The 23374-nt window shown below is 41.1% G+C and overlaps 2 protein-coding genes across 9 annotated transcripts; one reads left to right on the forward strand and one right to left on the reverse strand.

The window, feature by feature from the left end:
• Positions 1–35: 35 nt before the first annotated feature.
• Positions 36–16910, reverse strand: ppp6r2a (protein phosphatase 6, regulatory subunit 2a). 5 transcript variants are annotated; one of them, XM_030439728.1, is made up of 24 exons: positions 16783–16910; positions 12957–13126; positions 12020–12274; positions 10745–10931; positions 10404–10541; positions 10238–10303; positions 10013–10125; positions 9376–9489; positions 8718–8844; positions 8366–8518; positions 7596–7820; positions 7416–7480; positions 7095–7210; positions 6921–7006; positions 5248–5328; positions 5003–5100; positions 4705–4762; positions 4417–4544; positions 4184–4308; positions 3931–4075; positions 2798–2886; positions 2460–2643; positions 1801–1908; positions 36–1569 (listed from the first exon to the last, which is right to left on the reverse strand). In XM_030439728.1, the coding sequence occupies exons 3-24, from the start codon at positions 12244–12246 to the stop codon at positions 1521–1523; spliced, it is 2682 nt and encodes an 893-aa protein (XP_030295588.1). In that variant the 5' UTR covers positions 12247–12274; positions 12957–13126; positions 16783–16910; the 3' UTR covers positions 36–1520. The 5 variants fall into 5 exon arrangements, with proteins under 5 accessions (XP_030295588.1, XP_030295589.1, XP_030295591.1 ...); XM_030439729.1 differs by having other exon boundaries at positions 16787–16891; XM_030439731.1 differs by having other exon boundaries at positions 6921–6997; positions 16446–16889.
• A 1538-nt stretch (positions 16911–18448) lies between these two features.
• cbll1 (Cbl proto-oncogene-like 1, E3 ubiquitin protein ligase) lies at positions 18449–22960 on the forward strand. 4 transcript variants are annotated; one of them, XM_030439735.1, is made up of 6 exons: positions 18449–18561; positions 19640–19804; positions 20715–20821; positions 21054–21137; positions 21305–21378; positions 21614–22960. In XM_030439735.1, the coding sequence occupies exons 1-6, from the start codon at positions 18549–18551 to the stop codon at positions 22629–22631; spliced, it is 1461 nt and encodes a 486-aa protein (XP_030295595.1). In that variant the 5' UTR covers positions 18449–18548; the 3' UTR covers positions 22632–22960. The 4 variants fall into 4 exon arrangements, with proteins under 4 accessions (XP_030295595.1, XP_030295597.1, XP_030295594.1 ...); XM_030439737.1 differs by having other exon boundaries at positions 19640–19786; XM_030439734.1 differs by lacking the exon at positions 18449–18561 and adding an exon at positions 18610–18888 and having other exon boundaries at positions 19640–19786.
• The last annotated feature ends 414 nt before the right edge of the window (positions 22961–23374 follow it).

Raw genomic sequence — 23374 nt, forward strand, 5'->3', positions numbered from 1 at the left:
CTGGATAGACAACAACCAGACGGTGAGAGCCAAGCTTTTGGTATTAATGTGGTCAACCAGACACTTTTAATTTTCAAATTTCTTTTAACAATGATCGTAAAACCTGATCGCTGTCAAATGATTTAAGTAAGTACACCAAAGAGGCCTGGAGCTCTGCAGAACTCAGACCTGCCCTATTTCCAATCCTGCTGCTCAGAGAGAAATAAAATTAAAACTTTAAAAAAGAGAAAAAAAAAAAAAAAAAAAAAGGAGAAAAACATACAGCGTCACTCCAGATGCCACTCTCGTCCTGTGAGTAAGTGCTTGGTGGAGAGAGAGAGAGAGAGAGAGAAAAAAAAGGAACAGACAACAATAGTAATCTCAAGATTGCTTGTAAAATTACTTTTTAAATGTAGATAATATTTGTATATAGGTAGATAATGTTTGGTTGATTTAAGGGGAATAGCAATAAGAACTTAAAAGTCAATACAATCAGAAGGTCTTAGCTCACTAGCTAGGTCAACAGAGAACCGGTTAAACATGCACTAAAAAGAAAAAAACAGAAAAAGAAAATAGAAATTTAAAAATCTGAAAAGATCAAGTTGAGATTATATCCAAATTTGCTTGCCCAAACCGACACCAAATGAGTCTAGATTGATTCTTTTTAAAAAGAGATAATGCTGAATTTCTTTTTTTTTTTTTTTAAATAAAATGGCTAATTGACATTATTGCACATGAGCAAAAGACAGTAATACTATTAGAGCTCTGTTCATCGACCTCCTCCTCCTCCTCCTCCTCGACAGACCTTCCTGAAGCACTTTAAAACATTCAGAAAACCTGGTGATGTACGACAACAAGAGATGTTTCATCAACAGCAACCAAAGAGAAAAAAAAAAAAAAAAAAAAAAACTACGGATAAAAACGTTGATCTGGGTGAGAGGACAGAGAAGACAGCCAGCAGAGATGAGGGTAGAACACTTACATTGTGCTATAATGTACAGTAAATGGCTGCATAAGTGCTTTTTCTTAAGCTTGAAGAAAAAAAAAATGTTTTCAAAAAAAGGTATTTATTGTTGAGGCATCGTTAAAAGTTAGCCTGTGCTATCCATTCAGGGGTGACCATGTAAAATCCCTAACAACGGGACTCCAACAGCTTTGACCAGGTAGGAGACAAATCTTTAAAAAAATAACGATGATGATGTTACCCCTCGGATTCTGTCATTTCAAAGATCGCTGCTACATTAAAACCGCACGTAATTATGTGCAACATCAGAAAAAAGGCTTTGAAGATGATTCCTCTACACTCCGCTCTGTCTGTTGGATTTGTTGTTTCTTTTTAGTTATTTTTCTGTTTTTTTTGTTTTGTTTTTTACATGTTCCGCCGCCTCATTATTGGTGTTGATTGGCAGTGTCCAGGTCCAATAACATGGCAGAGTGATTCAGTAAAAACACCGTAGTTGCAGTGAGGTTATTTAGGGGAGTCACTCTGGAGGAGGCTGACAGTCAGCGGCGCCGTCACCGATGGATTCAGCTCGCCGCGCTCACACCGGCCCGTTGACCGACACTTCCTGGGGTGGAGGGGTTTCCTCTCTGCGAGGGCCACAGAGGAAACGGTCACACACACACACACAAACTGAGAGGATGAGCAGCTACTCAGTGAGGGTTTAGCATTTCGTTTTTCATTTTGTTGCACATTCCTAACATTTAAAGAAGTGCTGTAGAGGAGTTTTCAAAATATTGAGATATAGAGTATTTATACAATACATCTTCACCAATGTGTCCAACAAACCGTCGACACAGAGTCAGAAGGCGCCCACTTACTTCCTGTCAGTGTGTGTGGTTACAGGTGAATCCCCAGCAGGGTGCGGCTCTGACGCTTTAGGAGGATCTGACAGAGAGAGTTTCTCCAGAGACACCGGACTCTCCTCACTGCAGGACACACACACACACACACACCCTCAGTGACAGTGCAGGTAAACATCATTTATTACTCGGCAGTCGTTGCAAGATAACTTACAACGTAGGAGGAACATCAGAGGAACGTGGTGTGTATGGACCTTTATTGACCTTAAGGCGGGGTGATAAAAATGACTCAAGAGCCACAGTGTCATTTTTATAACTAAGTTACAGTAACTAAACGAAATGAATCATCCTGTAGACTCCTGGAAAAAGTCAGAACATTGCATTTGTTGCGCAGTAACTTCTCAACCTTTCTGAACTTGAAGATCTCACTGTTAGTGTGTGCAGAGTACCACAGAAGCTCCCAGGATATACTTTACTTAGAAACGCAATACTGAATGAATCCAGTAATTTCCGATCCCAGTCCAGTCTATAATTACCTCAATGTGGTGATTATGTTTCAAATATAGATGTCTATACACACACGGACCAGCCTTTTGTGTACGGCTGCAGAGTGGACTGGTCAACCGGGGAAGAGAACACTCAGCTTCTGACAGCAAGGCTTTCACAAAGATTCAAACCTTTTGAGGTCAGCTGTCTTGTTGCCGGGGACCTTGGGTGCATTGGTGGCAGCAGGAGGGGCACCGGCGTTTTTGTCATCCTCCTCGCTGTCGGATCCACCGGAGGAGCTGCTGTCTGAGGCCACGAGAGGAGCCTTCCTCCCTTCTCCCGCCTGCCAAGCACCAGAGGAGGCACTAACATCTGCTGACGTAAACAAAAGACGGAAGAAATGAGTGTGTTGCATTTGTCAAGCCAATTAAAACGTGTGGTTAGAGGTCGCAGGGTGCATTCAGCAGACACGTCCTTCGGTTGTATTCAGTGAGTCAGCTGAGCTGTGAGGAGGCAGGTAAAGGCTCACCACTCTTGTCGTGGTTTTGTTTGGCTTGTTTATCTGCATCACTGCTGCTCGAGTCTGCAGGAGAGCTGCACCTGGGCTCAGTCTCTGTACTGTGGACAATCAACAGGGAAACACAAAACCGCGTTAAGAAGCTGTGAGTAATGACAGTTGTTTTCACAGAATATCTCACTGTGTGAATGCATTTCTTGTCATTTAGAAGGATGGTCTGTGTTCAGTTGTTAAAACACAGCTGTTTGAAAACAAACATCAGTTTTCTTCCAGTATTTAAAACTAGAACCATTTATAGCAACCTTTGTGATGCCCCAGAACCCACACACTGATCGTCTAACAGACTGATGTTCTGTTGGTTTTTATGCTTCTTTTTTGCAATTTTATAACTTTCAGAACCAAAACTTGTCAGTGGCCCTTTTGCAAAAGTTGTGAGTTGTGTCAGAAGAAAAATAATGTGAAAAAGTGCTGGTCACTTTAATGTAATACAAATAAATAAAACACAATTTTGATCCTGCGAGAACCTTCCTCAGGTCTACTGGCCAATAACTACTGTAATTAACCACTTTTCAAACACACCCTTTGAGGAACTACAGAACCTATTAAACTAGGAACTAGAGTCCCCTCATGTTTTGGCATTTCTGTTTCCACTGTATCTGAAGAACGGTGGGAAAAAAGAGCGACTGCTTTGAAAACTCAGTTTTCACAGATGAGGAAACATCACAATGTCTTCCAGCTGTTTATATTTACTGTTGCTTGAGTTGGATGTCAATGTTGATCTGATTTAGCCTTCACTCACTTTATCTGTCATTCCTGCTCCTCCTCCATCATTCTTTCGTACCAACTCATACTCTCGGCTTGTCCTTTCTCTGTCCATCTCTTTTTTTTTTTTTTAACAAGTTGAGAAGACAAAATAAGTACTACAGCAGTTGGGACTTCACTGCTGACCGGAAATACCGTACAAGAACTTAATTTAGTCTCTGGTTTGTTTCCTGAGTTCATCAAAAGGTTGTTCATCCTGCAATGTACTCACATCGATGCCTGCTGCATCAATTAAACCTTTAAACTATCGCACCTAGAAAATCTAAAATTACATTTTTGTTCAATCGTCCTTTCTTATTGGGGTCAACAGATTTTCTCCTCACCCGGAAAAAGGCTGGAACTCAGTGAAGTTGGCCCAGCCAGTTCCCTGCGTCTCTGCTCCTCCCCCAGCTGAGCTATCCCACCCTGCTGGGGTTTGGGATGCTGCAGTCCCTCTAGAGTCCCTGAAATTTGCCGTCCAGCCTGGACCTAGACACAAGACAGAAAAAACAGGACTCTTTCAGACCAAAACAAAAGACGATTCTGAAAGTTTGTGGTTTCACAAGACATCTGATTGAGTTCTGTCTCGTCATCTACCTGAATCTGATGTGTTCTGCTCATCAGATTCATCCTCATCAGATTCAGATCCGCGGTCCCGCTCCCTGCCTCCGTTCTCCATGCTGCTCCTGGAGCTTCCCTCTGAGGTTTGAGAGACCCCGAACCTGGGAACGAATGGCAATGGATGCAAAGTGAGGACAGATGGAAGGATTTAGAACACAGAAATTCTTGCAGTGAGGAAAACAAAAACTACAAATCACTATGAGGTTTACCTTGTTCTGGATTTAGCTTGTGTTGCATAGTTCATCTCCTTCTCCTCCCAAATGTCCTCTTCCTCTTCAGCATCATCAAATTGGCGTATCCTCTCTTTACAGCAGGCCTCGAAAGCAGCCGCATTGGCCTGTGTACAAACAAACACACGGATAAGGTCGTATTCCTTTCTGAAGTATCTTATTGAAGTAGCTAGAACAACAGTATTACTGAGGGGAACAGCAGATTGAGTCTGTGTCATTCTGTGAGTGAAAAAATGTGTAATAATCAGACACACGCAAAACACTTACACTATTATCATCAGCATCTAGATTGAAGTTTATTTCTGCAATTCTGTCAAAGGTGGCACTGTGGAAAGAGAACAAGAAACATGTTAAACAATCAGCCGACATCCTGTAGGTTAAGGTGATTGCTCTGTTACAACTAAAAGAATAAGTCACCCACACTGAAGTATTCAAATAGTTCAACAGACATAACATCAAGTAGTATAACTGAGAATCAATAAAAATGTCTCTGAGCTCTGAGCTGAAGGACATTTTTGCTCTGTTGTCTGGGGATGCAGAAATGTGTTATACTTGAACTACTTACTTGATATTTTCATCATGCTCGCTGAACTCTTCGTCATTGAACCCAAACTGATCCACAAAGTTGGCGGTCATCTGTTGGATCTGATAGTCGGAGAAGGCCTGAGGGGGACAAAGGAAACTTTTTAAGGTGATATCATTGTGGACAGAAGTGGCTAATGGACACGGATGTTGACATGTCTTTACTAATACGAGCATCGTTGGTGTGAGGTGTCACTTTGTTTCCATGGTAATGTCCGTCTGTCCTACCTGCTGGAGAGACAGGTCGTTGGGGAAGGGGCTCTCCATGTCGTCGTCCTCGCTGGATGAGTGCATGTTGTGGGTGCTTACCTGCAGGACACAGTTCAAATGCATGTTACAATTGTCATCATGTTGCAATTTTAATGACAAATGCTTGTTAATTCTTAGTAACTGTGCTGGGCAATATACAGATATTATATTGTCATCAGGATTTTAGACTATATATTGTCGTAGATTTAGGATATCTTGATGTGACAAACGTTTTGTTTGGTTTTAAAGGCTGCACAGAGTAAAGTTATATCATTTTCTGAACATACAGACTGTTCTACTTGTTTTAATGCCACTATGTCTTTGCACACTTCTATTTTTACACTGATAATTATTTAGCAAAAATCTCATCATGTAAATATTTTATGAAAGTAACTATAATCCTCCAAACAGTATTGTTGCCATATTAATACAGGTATTTGGTCAAAAAAACTATTTTTTGAAAAGAAAAAAAAAACTATATTTGATTTTGTCGGCTTGTCCTAGTATTTTAAGTGCTTTTGATGAGATTTCCAAATAGAATAGAATTACTTTACTGATCCCAGACTGGGAAATTATGTATGTATATCAAGATATGCATCGATATATTTATGTATATCAAGATATACATCATGCCTAAAAATATAGTAATTTTATTCTAAGGCCATATCACCCGACTGATTAATTGTTGCCTTAAATGAGATTTCTGCAGTATACCACTGAGCTATACTATGTAGGTTTTACCTAAGGTGCACACTGACTTTGATATATGTAAGCACTAATGGGGGTACAGATGAAGACAACAAAGCCAAAACTGGAAAAAACAGAGAAGCATATAACAACTTGAAGAACAAATGGTAGGCCAGGGACATAACATTGACTAACTGTAAATCTTTAACACCAATGTCATACCTGCCTTGCTTTATGGATCTGAAACTCTGTGCACTACAAAGACTATGTCAAGGAAAAGTCCAAGTGTTAATCACCAAATGTCTAAGAAGCACCCTGAGAATTTGGTAGCTGTAAGCATCAGAAATGAGGACCTATGGCAAAGTTGTATATCAGCAGAAGGAAATGGTCATGAATCGGTCACGCTCGAAGAAAACTAAAGGACGATATCACCAGAGGCACTGACATGGAATCTATCAGAAAAACGCAGTAATGGAAGAACGTGGCAAATGTGGATGAGAGAACTGGAGGCAGATATGAGGGAAGGTTACACCTGGAACAGGCTCAATGAGATGGCCCATAGGAATGAGCAATTGGTGGCCTAGGCTCCATCTTGGAGTGAAATGGTGAGTGAGTGAGTGCACACAGACTTGCAGTCTTTTTGAATGCTAGTGTATACAATGTAGCAAATGTGCAGTGTGAGCTCACTGAGTACCTGTTGTCACACTTTAAGTCTATCATCTGGGCCACAACTTTTGTGAATTAATAAAAACAACATTTCTGACTCATGTTTATGCTTATATATCTAAATTTATTCAATTAAATTCTTAAAGAAAAGACCCATTTGCTGGCTGCTCTGAGACTGAGATGGGCTGCTTTGCAATTCTGGGCACCCTCCTGGGCTTAACTGGGAAAAGGAAATAAGTGGAAGTTAAAAGCAAGCTATTGATGCAGAGAAACCTGAGTGCTACTAAAGGATATCTCACCAGCTCTACTGTGTTCCTCCTGTTAGTTTCTCTCAGGGTCTCGTCCACAAAGCTCTCCCAGCGACCTCTACAGTCTTCTGGAAGCTCTGCCAAAGCAGAGGTATTCATTAACACTGATCTTTCAGTTGAAATTGTAACTTATCTGGCATCAGGATTAATGAAATATGTGATTACCTTTGATGAGGTCAGTGATCTGGGCCTGTACAGGTCCTTTCTCCAGGTTCTGGACCACCATGTTGGAAATTCTGGTCAGATGACCCATGTTGCCTCTCCTGGTGCCACCCTCAGCCCTGAGATTGGTAGGGACACGCTTATTATTACCTTCGATTTGCAAAGTAATTTCAATGCAGCAACACAACTACAATTGTCAGAAGCAATCTGTAATGCATTGATGTTATGGCACCAGAAACAGTTACCAATTTCAACACTGCAGCATGAAGCTGCAGAAGTATTACGATGCACATAGCTATGATGTGGATATAATGACATTCTTACTGTATTTTATCATTCTCCTCCCAGGCGTCAAGGATCTTCTGTACCAGTTGACAGTTCTGGAAAAGCTGAGGGTGCAACAGATACACAGAATGAAGCCGAGTGCTGAATTCATTGAGAAAGAGCAACAAAACCCTACAAACAAAACTGTAGAGACACTCAAGTTCTGCCAAAGCCACCTACATGTGCCACAAGAGCATTGTGGATGGAGGTCTGTGGGTCACTGGTCCTGCCTGTCTCCACTGCCTCCCCCTGCACCTCTGGGTTGGATGCTGCAGGCTTCCCATCGTGGTTCTGCAGGCCAGGACTGGGCCTCTCCTCGGAGGAAGGATGGTTCAGAATAGCTGCCACACACAGCTCCACTTGGAAGTGCAAAAAGTTGTTCCAAGAGTATTTGAAGAAGAGATCCTTTTCAGAGAGATGGAAAGCAAAATTACTGACATGCTGGAAAAGATTGTAAGAAAACAGAATAACTGAGTGGACCTGAACAGCATGCAATTGTCAAGAGGTACCAGTAACACCTTTTTGTTTGTAGGCATGTTAACCAATGACCATGTCCCCTTTTAAAAAGGATCTCAAAAAGTCACAGTGGTACCAACTGGATCTCCAGTGCCCCCATATTGTGTAACCAGGGTGACAATGGAGGGACTAAATCCCCTGTGTGCTGAACTACACTAAAATGTTCATATGGTCTTATATGAACCAAGTCCAAATAAGCCACACCCACTGCCCTTTGGTCAGGTCGTGTGATATTGTAATCAGTGTTTTCCCGGCCGCATGACCAACCTTGTGTAAACCTGATGAAACTTTTTGTAGATATCACAGACAAACACAATCAGGAGAGAGCATCTTTCTAAAGACATATCACATCTCAAAACACATGTCAACTCAGTTTGTGCGCAATGACAACTAGGAGCCACAGAGTTTCAATCAAGCCAGGCTGAGTAGCCTACCAGTAGTAAGTTAATGGTGGAAAGACTGCAGAGCTCCTGGCAGATACTGGGGGAATTGGTCTGCAGCAGGGCGGCCACAAGCCGGGCCACGTGAAGGCGGGCGTTCCCCAGTGGCTGCTCTAGAACGCCAACGGTCGTCAATATTGCACTTTTCTACAGACGGAATGAAAAAAGGTTGTCAAATAATATTATAGTAATATAGTCACAAATACACCAGCAAACAAGATCCCCGAGTTTCAGTGCTAGTACTGCACCACAGAGGAAAAACAAGGTTGTATCACAGCAACAATTAATACCGATCACCTCATATGCATTACATTTTGCTTGACTTGGCACTGTTCTATGGCTTTACCTTGGGGGGATCCAGAAGAATCTGCTGGAAGTCCTTTAAATGGGGCTCAATGGCATTTAAAATACTGCTGTTGACAGTGTAAGACCTTTCATAACCCTGAGAATACAGATCCATCAGCCCTTCCAACCTGGGAGACATAAGCAGAAGAAACTATTAGCATATGACAAATGAAGTCTAGTCAAGTCCCACCAGAGTTGCCTTTGGGATATTTTCTTCGGTGTCAGCAGTATTTTGAAATATCAGCAGAAGGAAGCATTTTCTTTACTTTTCTGAAACCTTGTAGTAGTAAATACAATAGGCTTGTGCCAATTGACAACTTCATCGTGTATCTACAATCAAAGGGGGTGTCTATTATTCTACTATTATCAAAACTAAGATATTCTAGAAATAACTCTATAATGTGCTCCATTTTGCACATTTAGAGAGGCTATCTGGTGGGCCCACATATAATCACCCTATCCCCTCCCTACACCTGACCCCCTTGAGCAATTGGATCATATATCAGCAATCTCCTTTAACCACAGCATGTCAAATTGGAAACAATTTCCCAACCCTTAAATGCAATAAAAATGTACCATTGGGATGACTGTGATCCAGAGGAACCAAAACTTTCTTTGCTCCTAACATTAAAAACTTGACAGGAAACTCTTAGACTCACCCAGACCTCCTGGTCTCCAGTAAGGTAAGTAGCACTTGAGTTCCGTTAACGATGGAGGCCTCACTCCTCTCACCCTCAAACATGTTCTTGAGGAGCCCTGCTACACTCTCCTGCCTGACAAAGGTTCACAAAGAGGCAAATTAATCAAACAAAACAGATGACAATGATATGCTTATGAGAGAATGTGTTCTCCTCTTAAAGCCAACCAAACGCTTGTCAAGTTTGTCTGCTATTGTTTTGGAAATTCAAGGGTGGGATGTTGGTGTGTTGTTTTTTAAGAAAAAACAAAACAAAACAAAAAACTGAATTGGATATTTTTTTGGAAACTAGTGCATTGGCGATATATAATGCTTTAGTGTATTTAGAATGCCTGCTTGTGTGGACATTTAAGACCAAACATCGTTTTTACCAAGATTGACCTCAAACTGATTCAAAGGGGAGAAAAGCCAAAAAAAAAAGAACTTTTTTTTTAACGAACAGTAGATGGGACAAAGGTTTGACATGCCAGACACCAAACAAAGCCAATTCGGTGGCCAGATAAATACTAGTTATTTTTATACACATTCCCCTCTTAATACCACAACAAACTGGGCACAGGTGAGATTTCCTTTTCCTCCAACAACTTGAATCAACTTACGACTCTAGTACAGCCAATAGTGGGTCGGCCTCCATATTCTCCTGCATCTGATTGGCCTGGTCTCGACTAAGGCGGATGATGTCACAAAGCGTTTGGGATGCATTTGATTGTCTCTGAAATGTAAATCATTGAATTACAAACTCTAAATGAACAAGTGAACCCCTCAAGTTGACTGTACATATCTGACACAGTGACAAGTCAACTCCCAGCAGGCCAGACACTCACCTCCTCATCTTTGCCAGTATGGATGAGCTCTGTGAGTCTTTGTACCAACTTCTCCTCATTCAGCCACTTGGGGAAAAAATGAAAGGTGTTAGATACTTTTAAGGCTTCTAAGTGCTGTGGTTTACTTTTGGAAAGTACACAAAAAATATATATTTAGAGAGCTTACATGAAGGACCTCCTGCCTCAAGGGGGCAGGCTCCACACAACTGATGAGGCGAAGCAGCAGATCCATCATGGCAGAGGCGTCAATGTGTTTCAGCACCAGACCAATAAAGCCTTCCTTTTTCTTTAGAAAAGTGATCACCTGGAAAACAAAACTAATTGCTCAGTACATTTTGACTGAAGCAGGGTGAGTGTTTGGTATTTAACTTCTTTGGTTTCCAAAATACCAAACCTCTGTATGTCACTTTTATCTATACAGTAGCATTGGTCAACAGACCTATTTATTGCTCATTTGCATGCTCTACCCAAGAAACTGTTGGTCAACAATGATCTTTTTCAGCGTACCTGTTCGGTTTTCCTGGCAATCAGATTGCCAATAGTTTTGCTGAAGAAGCTGGCCAGTAGCGGATTGAGGGGTGGGTCCTGCTCCAGGAAGTTATACAGCATCTCAAGGAGAGACTCTTCCGCCCCAAGCTTATCATTTATAATGGACACATCAGATGTCAGGAGTTCACAAGCAATATTAGGAAACCTAAAAAAAACAAAAACAGAATGATGATGAAAAAGGGTCTCTGCAATTAAAGATCTTTTAAGATGCATTTCTGAATTTTTTTCAGATGATCTCAGAGGGTCAAAACAAATGGGGACTGAGTGACCAGAGTATAAATATATCAGAATATATAAAAACAGAACAGAAAGAACTAAACTAATAAAAAAGAAAAAGAAAAAACTATAAGTTATTGTAGTATTTCCTCCTTTTAAAACAAAAGATGAATTTTAAAAAAATGCACAGTGACAATACATTTACATTTAAGGCATTTAGCAGACGCTTTTGTCCAAAGCAACTTACAGTAATTCATACATACACTGTGGCTGCTATGCAACATGCAACCAGCATATCAGGAGCAGTTTGGGGTTCAGTATCTTGTCTAAGGACACTTTCGACATACAGACCTGTGGAATCAATCCAGCGACCTTCTGATAACAAGACGCTGGCTCTACCCTGCCCTACATAATTTCAATTCATGTTAATCCAAATAAATTATACTAGGTGTGACAATACTGCAACCACAAAGAAAGGTATGTTTAGTAGGGAATTTACTTAATTCACTTACTTCAATTTACTTTTATCGTTTCATTTTCTTCTGCTTTTTCCGTGAGGGTCGCGGATTTACTTTTATTATTTAAAAGAAACATTCCCTATATTCAATAACCATCTTTACCATCTATTTGGTTATCTGACACTAGAACTGAACTAAGAACTAAAATAACAACTGTGTAAGAACTGAGCTAAGTACATACTGTGCCTTGATGCTTCAGTCTAATGAAATCATAGAGAAAATTTACATGAAAAAAAGTTGGTCCATTGCTTAACTAAAATTGTGGAGTCCAAGTCCTGTGTTTTTTGTGGGGCAAACAAAACAGATCGTGTTTTCTTTGTGACAGCAGGGCCAATAATGATAGATGACTTTTCAGTCTTTTCAGTTGTCTAAATAAAACACAAAATAAATTGTTACCTTGTAATTTTATTAGTTTATGATGTTTGCACTGACTACACCCATATGCTGTGCAGCATCTTGAAACCCATCACTATTCCCAATTACCACTGTGAGGACTCACTTAAAGCGGCTCCTCTCCTCCAAGTCGGCGGGCGGCTCTGTGGTGATGAGGCTGACCAGCTCCTGCATGCAGTGGTCCTGGGAGAGGAAGAGGAGTAGCCGACGGTTTTGGGCCTTGCACTCCTGCAGGACATCATCCTCCTCCATCAGCTCTCTCAGCGTCACGTCCTCCCTGTCCAGCAGCTGGTCGATGTGGGAGGTGGTGTGCAAGTCGAACTTCCAAAACATGGTGGCCGCTGGGACAGGGGACACAGCCCTAGAAGAGTGACAAAGAGGGAAAGTAAAGGAAGAGAAACACAGAGGTGGAGTAGGATGAGGGGACACAGAGGCCCAGCAGTGACCAGAACAATGAAAGAAAGGGATAGGAAGGGGAAGAGTGGATGCGTAGGTGGGGAAGGAAGCAGGGGAGAGAACTGATGTAAACAAAGATGTAAACTAGAGGATTAAACCAATAATAGCAGGAACAACAACACAGCACTATCACTCGCAGTACATCCTTACAGAAAGCACAATGTTCTTGTATTAACTTGAAAAATGATCTTGTAAACAGTATTTTCAGATTACAATAATTAAAAATCACATTACATAGAGTATTCCAGTTTATGCTGCATTAATGTAGGGCCTTTTGGGCATGAGTAGACTTTGATGAAACTTGGTTGCAGTGAATCTTGCAGTAGGAACAAATTAGGAACAACAGTCTGCTGGAATGTGCCATGTAAAGCCATAAAGGAGAATTTTGATGCCCACAAAAGGCTGGCATAAACATTATGAAAGTGACAGTAAGGTTGAGTCTGAGGTTAAATACTGGATGGCTGTGACAAAATGTGAAGGTGATCACTTCAGCTTGGAGTATTATGGTAGAGTTAAATTCAGCCATACTTCACACATTAAATTACAAAAAGACAGAAAGGCCACAAAACGCAACCACTCACACGTACCAGTGGATGAAATGTGGATATCTTTAATCAGACCTCCCCCACGGGCAGGCAGGCATTTGTGTTTGTGCAGACGACAGAGAGTGTGGTGAGGCCTGGCATTTATCAGCATGGGTCTCCTCTTAAAACGCAGGCCTCTTTAGGAGATGAGACACTGAGAGGCTCACCATAACCTGCACGACACAAAAAAAAGCAGGGATTATTCATCGATGGTGTGACAAGATTTTAGAGGATTTGACATCGTGTTATCATACCATTCGGACACACTTTTATATCTGCACAAATACTGCATGTGAATGTATACATAATGAGTAATGTGCTCAATTCTGATTTCACTGAGGCCACTGACGTCAGGTTTTTACAGTTTAATTTGTAATTAGATGTGCAGTTGAATCCAGTAAATTTGTGAGCACATGATAACGAGGATGAGGGGTAAGCTAGCCAATTTTTTAATTTGGGTATTTTGTGGAGCAATGGCTGTTACTTCTGTTCAGAGGTGTGTGTGTGTGTGGACAAGGAGTTGTAGTCAGGAGAAGTAGGATCGTGACCTGAGTGGCTTCACAAACTGCCAGCACAGCGTTGTGACAAATGTCAATCCAGAGTCACATAGAAGTCGCAATAATTTCATCAAGTTATTAGACTGGCGTTGCATGGGGAAAAAATCTGACCTGTATCTGATATGGACCATGAAAGTGGCCCGAAACAGAACTGAAAAGATCAAATTTCCTTGTGATTTCTGCTGTTTACACTGTTGCGGGGAAAAAAGTGTGGAGCACTGCAGACATTTGCGGTATTTATTTTCATTCTTATTTTTTCTTATTGGAATTATGCCAATATTTGAGGCCCATTAGTCTTACAGTAAGTATTATGGCTTTCTACATATTTTTGTTTTCCCTACTGTGACGGAAAATTAGCCAAACTGTGATCCTAAAACCAAGGTACACACTGAACACGGCTTCACAGTGATAAAGTGAACTCCCCACTGAGGTCAGGACAGGTCGGCCTAATTATATACAGATATATCAGTACCGGTGTACATGTTGACTTATGTGTGCCAATATTAAACTTGTTTAGAGTTTATAAAAGCAGAAAAGGATGTCTGGGGTAATATATAATCATTAAATTCCCAGTGAACTTTACTGTTTCAGTGCACTGATGTCAATTTGACAAAAGGTTTATTGTTTTACTGGAAATTTTTCTTCCTCGGTTACATATTTTTTGCCACAAATGGGGCAAAAATAATCAGTGGCCGTATTGATATTGGAATTCTATACGCCCAAATATTGACATTGCCCCAAAAAATCAAGTATTGGTTGGGCTTTACTTACAAAAACACCCTGAAGAGCTCAAACCAACTAATGTAATTATGATGTGCACGCCTGCAACAATGAAGCATGGACTAAACACAATGGAAATATTAGCAATTATATGGAAATAAAAGCAATTAAGAAGGCTAAAATAGCACTCCATGTACTACCTTTTGTGTGAACTTCTTCTACTTTGTTTTACACAGTCACTGTGTTCATGCTCATCACTCTATACTTGGAAGACATCTAGTCAACATCTACTTTGGCACCCCAACAGAGGATTTTTAATGCCCACTATCAGAGGAGGTAAATGGAGAATGCATACTAAATGAGGGAGAGCAAGTATTTGATGCTTTTGTGGCTACCCAAGTATGTTTAGTATGTTTAGTTTGTTTTTCCTCATGCGGTTACTGTGGCAGCTAATCTAGTCAACCTTAGACCCCATAAGTGACAGAAAACAATTACAGCGTGTAGCTACGTCAAAGCTTATGCGTGTCTCTGAGCAACTGTTGGTCATGGAAGTAAAACTGAAGGAGGAAATCAAAGTGCTTCCTCCTTTTTCTTTTCCTTTTTTCCTGGGGAGGACCCTACCCTGCACATGCAGCAGCAACAGCAGCAGTGTCCATCTGGCATACATTTACAGAGTACACAAGTGCAATAATAACCCGCTGAACGCTCCCTGTGGACACTGAGCAGGAAAGCAAATGCTTGACTTTACATCCAAAATAGAACCCACCGGAGGCAACCTCAACAAAAACAGTCTACTGGCACATATAACACACGATGAAAAGAGGAACAATGGCACACATAAAGGGCATACATGTGGATGTTGTGAGCCAACAATAGTCTGTAATTGGGCAAGCTGAAAAGCAGTGAAATCGAGTAAAAGGAAATTCGGCCGGCACTTCTGCACAAGTTCTGCTTATTTATTGAACGTAGGTAAAGATGCGACTGTTATCGATTGGATGTTTATCATGCTGTACTGGACACTTTGTACAACATGCACTACCAATGATCAACCCATCTGCAATAGTGCACTTCAGAGGACAAACAAAAGCTGCAGTTTTACTCAGCCTGTTGCTGCTTACTTGCACTTAGATGCGCTGAAGTTAAGTTAATAAAGGCCACTTACTCAAGGGGTGCTTCATAATACTCCTTTACAAATGTACAGAGACCATGGTGCTTATTCAAGTCCCATTAGTGATTGTTCGTTGGCTGTCACTGCTTTAGACTTCGAATTGTATCATGTATTTTTTTTAAAATAACAGAGCAACCAATAACAGAAATGAAACATTTGAGTCCCTGGTGTGTAATGTTTTGTTAGCTAAGGGGATCCCCATTTGTTGAGACTGTCTAACAATGACAAACACGCTGGCGTGAAGCTAAAGAAATGTAGACTGAGCTGCTATAGACTTGGCATGAAGTGAACATCAACTGACTTGCGGTGGGAGCTCAGATTTCTGTTTACTTCAACTCCAGTGGAGGCACCAGCACCAAACAATACAGGATTAAAAAAAACAACCTAGAAATATTTTGCAAAAATGAGTCGTCACGGTTGGTCACATTGCGTCGTCGTCCACCGGTTATTCATGTACTATTGACCGTAAACAGTGGGTTAAGTTACTTGATTTGAGTAACTCAGCGAGGCTTCTTGCTGTTGGCCTTTCAGCCAACTCAGAATGGCTGCATCAAAGAACACTACTCAGGTTAACGCTAGTTCTTTCGTCAAGTACTAGACGGTATCAAACATTTTTTTAAAAAATGCAGTAATATAAGGAACACATTAGCTGGCAAATAAGTTCCGTTAATCTTGATGGCACCCAATTATGTATGTTAAAAGTTAACTAAGCGACTGTGTTACGTTAAGTAGCGTTAACAGTTAAGGGATCTATTTGGCAAAGTTAGCCGATTAGCCAACGTTAATGTCTCCCTTAACGTTAACTGGCCACTGTAGACACTAAGTTATCAAGTTAGCATTCAGTTTAGCTAACGTTTACGTTAGTTCCTCCTTTCCTCTGATTAGCATGTAAGCTAATTAGCTACTAACAGTTAACGTGTAACGTACTGAGCTGAGTTAGCCAACTTAAATAGCTCTCCAACTTAGGTTCAACTTTGTCGATGCAGCAGCAGAGTTAACGTTAGCTAGTTGCACAAACTCATGACGATCTTTCCGTCCGAAACTTACCTTTGATTGAAAGTCCGCTGCTATTCCTTCCGTCTGTTTTAGGCTGTTGGTGGAGTTTTTCGTCAAGCAGCAAGCCACTAAGTCACTAGCTATCCAGCTAACTACTAGCTAGCTGTGTTAGCTAACATACATTAGCCTGTGAGCGAATAGTGATTTGTTTTGAAGAAGGGTCAGTCTGCGACAGCACAGGCTACTGTTAGCTAGCTCAACTTAGCTAACGTTAGTCAAATGTGCCCTCAAACTCTTATCAAATGAACAGTTTCCCGACATTAATGGTTACTTGACATTAGTAGCAATACACATTATTACAGATAGAGAGTGTATGGTTCGTACTCACGCACAAAGTAATTCAAACGCGGGGCTAAGTTTAGCATGCAAAGCAGGAAAAACTCAGTCATATTTTTCGAATCAAAATGGCGACATGGTTACGATGGTTACGAGAGCGCGCATTAGACCCACACGAGGACGCGCATTGACTCCGGGCTGTGCACTGAGCTCAGGAAAGCATTTTGGAGCGCTGACTGATGCGACAGTGCGACACGGGTGTCTAAATACATCATATACAATTATCCATACTCCGATTTAAATGCACTTGTGTTGGCCTACCTATTCGTGTTATTATAAAGAGCGACTCTGTATTTTGTGTAAATGGACAATTTTATTTGTGTACATTGTGCTCAATTTAATTGTTAGGTCCCATTTAAATAGCATAATACATGTTCCATATAGCACTTGAGGGCCACCATACCTTACCGCTGATAGTTATGTATATCATATTGGCTATGTTGTATACGTCATGTATTGGCTAGAAAAGCACATGATCACATTATCAGTATTTCATTTTGTGTAACAAGTAGCCTGGTTTAGTACAGTGGACTTATATTCTGCAGGTTGTCAGGACAGGCAGATTCACAACATATTTTTCTAAGGGAAAGTGGATTTCAAGGTGAGCTGTTTCAATGGCAGCACTCACCATAACCAGTACTGATTAATACTTAAAAAATAAAAATAAAAATAAAAATTCGATAAAAGGTCTGTTATGACAGATATCCATAACAAGAGTTTTGAAGTCGAGGAGGCCTGTAATTATTTTCATTTTATGAGAAACCAAATACCTAAATATGACATTTAAAGCCAGTGTTAAGATTTATACCACTGAATTAATAGCACTGAAATATCTTACTTTTAAAACGTTTTATTTGAATTAATGAGGTTCTCCTCTTTTTTCAAAAGAGTCACTCACATGTATCATATGACTGACAGAACTTAAGGTAATAGGACAATGGTCTGTTCAGTGTCGTTCAGGCCTGGTTGTTCATCTCAGGTACACCAGATTTTGAAATTTGCATCTCTCATATCAGCTTTGACGTCTACGGTTAATCAGTCCAATCCATTTGTCTTTTTTTTCTTTTTTTTAAAAAAATGTACTTGAATTTGGGTGAAAATCAGAAAATGATCAGCTAAAACTGAGCAGCTTTTTCAACTTTGTGAATGGTGACAATTTTTTTTTTTAATTGCACAACTTGATCTGTTGGAAGATTCAAGGAGGGACATTCTGACCACCTAAACTCAGAACGATGGTTTTCAAAATAAAATATTTGAAAGTATTTGAAAGTGATTAATTGTCACATTTAAGAATTAAATTGCATATAAAATATAAACTCTTTGGTCTTGCTTCATAGGCCTATATCAGAGTTCAAAGTGATTTATTACAATAGCCCATTTTTGATCCACGCCGGAAAAATTGTTAGTATTATGAAACCAATCATTAATGCATAAAAACTCCTTCCACTCATAACACTGTTAAAAAGTCAAGTTTGAGTTTTCATTCTTTTGAAAAGTAATTTATTACCAGCAGAACCTGTAAATAGTACGCCTAACTGACCCTAAACTATTACATATTTTAGTAGCAATGATTGACAAATTACCTCTTATTCTGAAATCTTTTGATGTTTCCATTATTTTTTCTTTTTACTTAACTTTTTTATTCACTCACACCCTCATCGCCCTTCTCCCCATGTATTTACTTCCTTCCTCTCTTCTTTCCTTTCCTCTCTCTTTACCTCATTTTTCCCACAATGCATTGTGTTCACTCGTTGGATCATGGACCAAAGCGGTAAGCAAATTCCCCTGTCGGGCCGACATCAGCAAACTTCTTTTATGTGATATAATATTCACCACGAAGTTCCGGCGGTTGTTGGACCAGCCTTTTCAGAGAACAGCACATCATCTTGTCAGGAGACGGGTTGGCTAGGGCACCCTGTAATCCCGAACAACACCGTCAAAGCTAACATGGTCTCGGCTTCTGTTAGCTAAAAACAGGCGAGCGACTGAGTAACGTTAGAGCACTTGTGCTCACCAAAAGTTAACGTTAAGTTCAAATTAAATCTACAACTTCGCATGCAGTGTGGCAAAGGAGTTTCCTCAGTCGCGATATTAAATGGTAAACATGATATTTTCCACTTGTTAGGAGGCGTGACTGGCCTCAGTTGGGGCGCGAATGCTAGCTAGCAACATGATAAACGTTAGCACAGTGCTAACTAAGCTAGTTAAGATATTCTTAATGCTTGAAGAACTGACGGCCTTCATTCTTAACAGTTGCTGAACTGTATGAGTTTCTCTTAGTATTTTTGCTTGTAGTCTTCAAAGCCTGACTGCTAAGATGACGGGTGACTTTCGATTTGACAACTTTAAGCTCACTGGTCATCCAAAGTTGTCAGACGTTACCAACTTTGAATGTATCTTTCTTGGCTACCACAACCGTCAGTGAATATTTTCTTAACGTATCCCCTCTGTAACATTTCCAGCAAAAATAAGGAGCTGATGATCTATGATGTGATTTAACCACTGTTGACAGAACAGGGGGCACTATTACATGCCCTGTCACAGTGCACATCCTAGCAACGAGCATCGTCTGTCTAAATGTTGGTCTGTTTCCATATAAGGCTACGTTCCAGTCATTTTTACAACAAACAACACAAGACACCACAGATTCAATCGAGTTTGACCATTTCTACTGGTAATCTAAGTCATCATTTGAAAAACTTTATCGAAAGGGCTCAGCAACGTGCTGGCATCTCCTTGTATAGTTTTGCGCAATATTAATTTGAAAGCATTTAGGTGTTTTTGACTACCAGTACTGTAGACCCGTAAAAGCACAGTGGGTTTTTCTACATTGCCTTTGTTCCCAACAGACAATGATCTTCAAGGAAGCGACGGCTCTGGGAGTTTGGGTGGCCCAGATGTTCGCAGACGAATCCCCATCAAGCTCATATCCAAGCAGCCCCTAAGGAGCAAACCTCAGCCCCGCGCTCAGAGACCGAGCAGCAGGCCATCTAAAAGTGAGGCTGGCGAAGATGGTAGGCACAGTCTGCAGTGCACCATGCCTCTTAGCACTGCGCTTTAAGGACCCTTAAAGAAAGCACTCTAATTGGGATTCAAACATGATGATATTTTAAGATTATGGGAACTTACTGGATTTTCAACCAGCATTGTACCTCTACAATGTTGGTCGTATATGCAAATGAACAATGTCAAACAATTCTCTATTTTGCCTGCACCAAGCAAAACCTATTCAAGATGCATTATCTGGAAAATGTTCAAAACATACTCTGAGCCTAAACCAGGCGTCACTCAACTTACACCCATCAGCATCAGTGTATATTGGTCCATCTAAGCGCAGTGCATTGTGGTTGTTGTAGATTAACTACCTTTTTTTAGTATATTTCAACCCCTTTTACCCTGTCTTCTCTGCTTATGTAGCACCAATTTCAGAACTATTTGTATCTTTTTACTGCATATACAGCACAGTTTTATGCAAGGGCCATTTTTCCTGCAGTGAAATACTTAAAGTCTTACAAAAAAAAAAGAATATTTTTTAAAAACTCGATTGCTCAATGACTATGATTGGGATGCTGTCAAATGTGTCATTCAAAATATAAATGGGGATTTGAAGTATTAGTTATGATTATGACAGATTGATAGAGTGAATGGCTCCTGTTGACCATAATTGACTTTAGACTGTACCCCTTAATCTGTTGTGTGTCACTTAAACATACAGATCATTTTTTGCGTATTAAATCATTTTGATTCTTAAAATTGAGCTACTCATTATCGATAAATTGACAACAGGTCCCAGCCCTATTGAAGGCCTTGGGCACTACTTCAAAGAGAATTTAATTGGACTTCTTAATTGCCACTAATCTGGGTTTTAAAGCCATCTCAGTTTTTGCGACTGCATTATTAATACTTGTCTTTTATGTGTGACAGATAACTTTGGCTTCAAGCAGGAGGAGCGGTTCGACTGTGGTGCTAAATCTGGTGATGTGTTTGGCAGTCAGAGGAGATTCCCCCAGCCGCTGTTCTGGGATTACAAGGTACATCAGATGCAGGGAGTGAAACCACTCAACAGGGCTTGCAGTGTTTCAGATGGATATTAATGACAAACACTCGCTTCCTCACTGATATCTGGCACACAGTGCAGGATATCTCTCCGCCAGACATTCAGAAAAGTCTGACTCATCAATTATCATAGCACCATATTAAGTAATACAAGTATAGAAGTGTGTTCTAATGGTAGTTAACTTTTTTGGTGCTTTTTTTCAACAGTTAAACTTGATTGGAGAACGGGATGAAGTACCAATTCACTTTTGTGATAAATGTGGTCTTCCTATCCAGCTATATGGACGGATGGTATGTATTTGTATATAATATGTACTGATTCCCCCCTTTAGGTATCAAAATTTAGGATTATTAATATGTTGTGCTAATATGATTTTTTGAACTGACCTTTCTCTGCAGGCAGCCAAAGAGAAAATGTTCATACGTAACTTTGATTACTACTTCTCCTAACTCTCTAGATCCCATGCAAACATGTTTTCTGCTACGACTGTGCTTTTCTTCATGAGAAGAAAGGAGAAAAAATGTGCCCTGGGTGAGCTCTCAACATTTTAACTGATTAAAGGTGTTGTGTTGAATATTGAAATTGTCATAGCTTTAACAGCCTAAATTACTAGTACAAGATTAAGTCTTTTTTTAAATATTCATCAAACCCAAAGTGGGCATTTTTGTTTTTTTGCATAATAAAATATGTAGCATTTTGTGAAGTGGCTCCTCAGATGTTTTTGTTACTGCTGTGTGTCTCTAAACCTTTGTTCCTGTGTTTTTAGCCTCACCATATACAACTGCACAGACCCGGTGCAGCGCATCGAGCAGTGCCAGCGTGGATCTCTTTACATGTGCAGTGTTGTGCCGGGATGCAAGCGCACCTACCTGTCCCAGCGTGATCTGCAGGCCCATGTCAACCACCGCCACATGAGGCAAGCCAAGTCTTCCACTGGCCGCCAGGAGCCCGTTCACCTGCCCCCTGCATCCGATGTTCCTGACCGGTTCCGTGTGCCTCCACCTCACTTACCCAAGAACCATGTTCACCTCCCCAACCCACTTCAGCACAGCAATCACGACCCCTATAGTCAGCCACCCCCACCCTCCGGTCACGAAGCCCCGCCGCCGACTTCCGCTCTTGGCCCTGAGACATTCCGCATTGCCACAGTAACCACCCGTAAACACAGCAATCTCATCACGGTGCCCATCCAAGATGACTCCTCTTCGTCTCGGGAGTCCCACTCTGGTGGGCCAGGTCCAGGTCAGCCCCCCCACCACCACCCTGGGGAGTATCCTGGCCAGCCACCTGTAGTGTCCCACTCTCACCACATGATGGCACCACCGCAGCAGCACTTTGGCCCCCCACCTCCACCGCCGCCTCCTATCAGCCACCCCATGCAGCATCCTCCCCAGGGCTCTGGGACACCACACATGGTCTACAACCAGGCCCCGCCTCCCCCCATGTCCACAGCTCCCCCACCCATCACTCCACCACCAGGGCACATCATGGGCCAGATGCCCCCCTATATGAACCATCCGCCTCCAGGACCTCCACCACAACACAGTGGCCCCCCTGTCAATGCGCCACCACCTCATCATTACAACCCGAACTCCATGCAGCAGTTCCCTGAAGACCAAGGCACACTTAGTCCCCCGTTCAGCCAGCCAGGAGGGCTCAGTCCTGGGATGTGGCCTGCTCCGAGAGGGCCCCCGCCGCCACGAATGCAAGGTCCTCCTCCCCAGGGTCAGATGCCTGGACCACACCACCCAGATCAGGGCCGCTACAGGCCTTATTACCAGTAAACTGCCAACTGAATGAATGAGCAACAGTCAGTCATTCTGTTCCACACCACTTGTCTGCATAATGTGATAGTAAACCTCAGGGTTACAGGATGTAGGACTTTCATTTTGATAAAACTGCCCCAAAGCAAATGTGTATGTGCTGCACATTTTAGTTATGTGTTCTAAACCTCCTGCTGAACATACAATAGACTTGGTAAAGAGCAGGAATGTCCCTTTTTTTTTTTAATAGCGTATGGTAAATATTTCTGTATATATGTCAGCTGATTTCATGCATATGTACTGCACATTGAAAGACGCCAACTATGTCTCAATAAATTTTTAACAGCCGAGTTGCATCTCATCTTTGTTTAACTTGATTGATGAATGATAACTAGCTATTTGTTTGCCTTGGTAGTTCTGGAGAACAACAGTTAGTGTTAAAACCGCCAAAACTTTTTAAGAAGACATTTTAATTTTAGTGATTAACACAGGATTTTAGAATGGAAGACACTTGGCAATACCCAAATGTGTGTTACTATTCATGTCTCTTTGTTACTCAATTTGCAGTGTCAATGTCAGAAACCTAAACACAACAACAACAAAAAAATTTTTTCTCCATTTTGGTGTAGTAAATACAAAAGGCATTTTTTTCCTGTTTATCAGGGATTATGATACTTGCTGTTTGTCTTTGGGTCATTTTATCCTGTACAAACTTTCAATGTTAAGTTATTCTCTGGTCTCTCATTATACACCCTCAGTATTTG

This window comes from Sparus aurata, chromosome 14 (assembly GCF_900880675.1).
Source record: "Sparus aurata chromosome 14, fSpaAur1.1, whole genome shotgun sequence".
Lineage (NCBI taxonomy): Eukaryota > Metazoa > Chordata > Actinopteri > Spariformes > Sparidae > Sparus > Sparus aurata.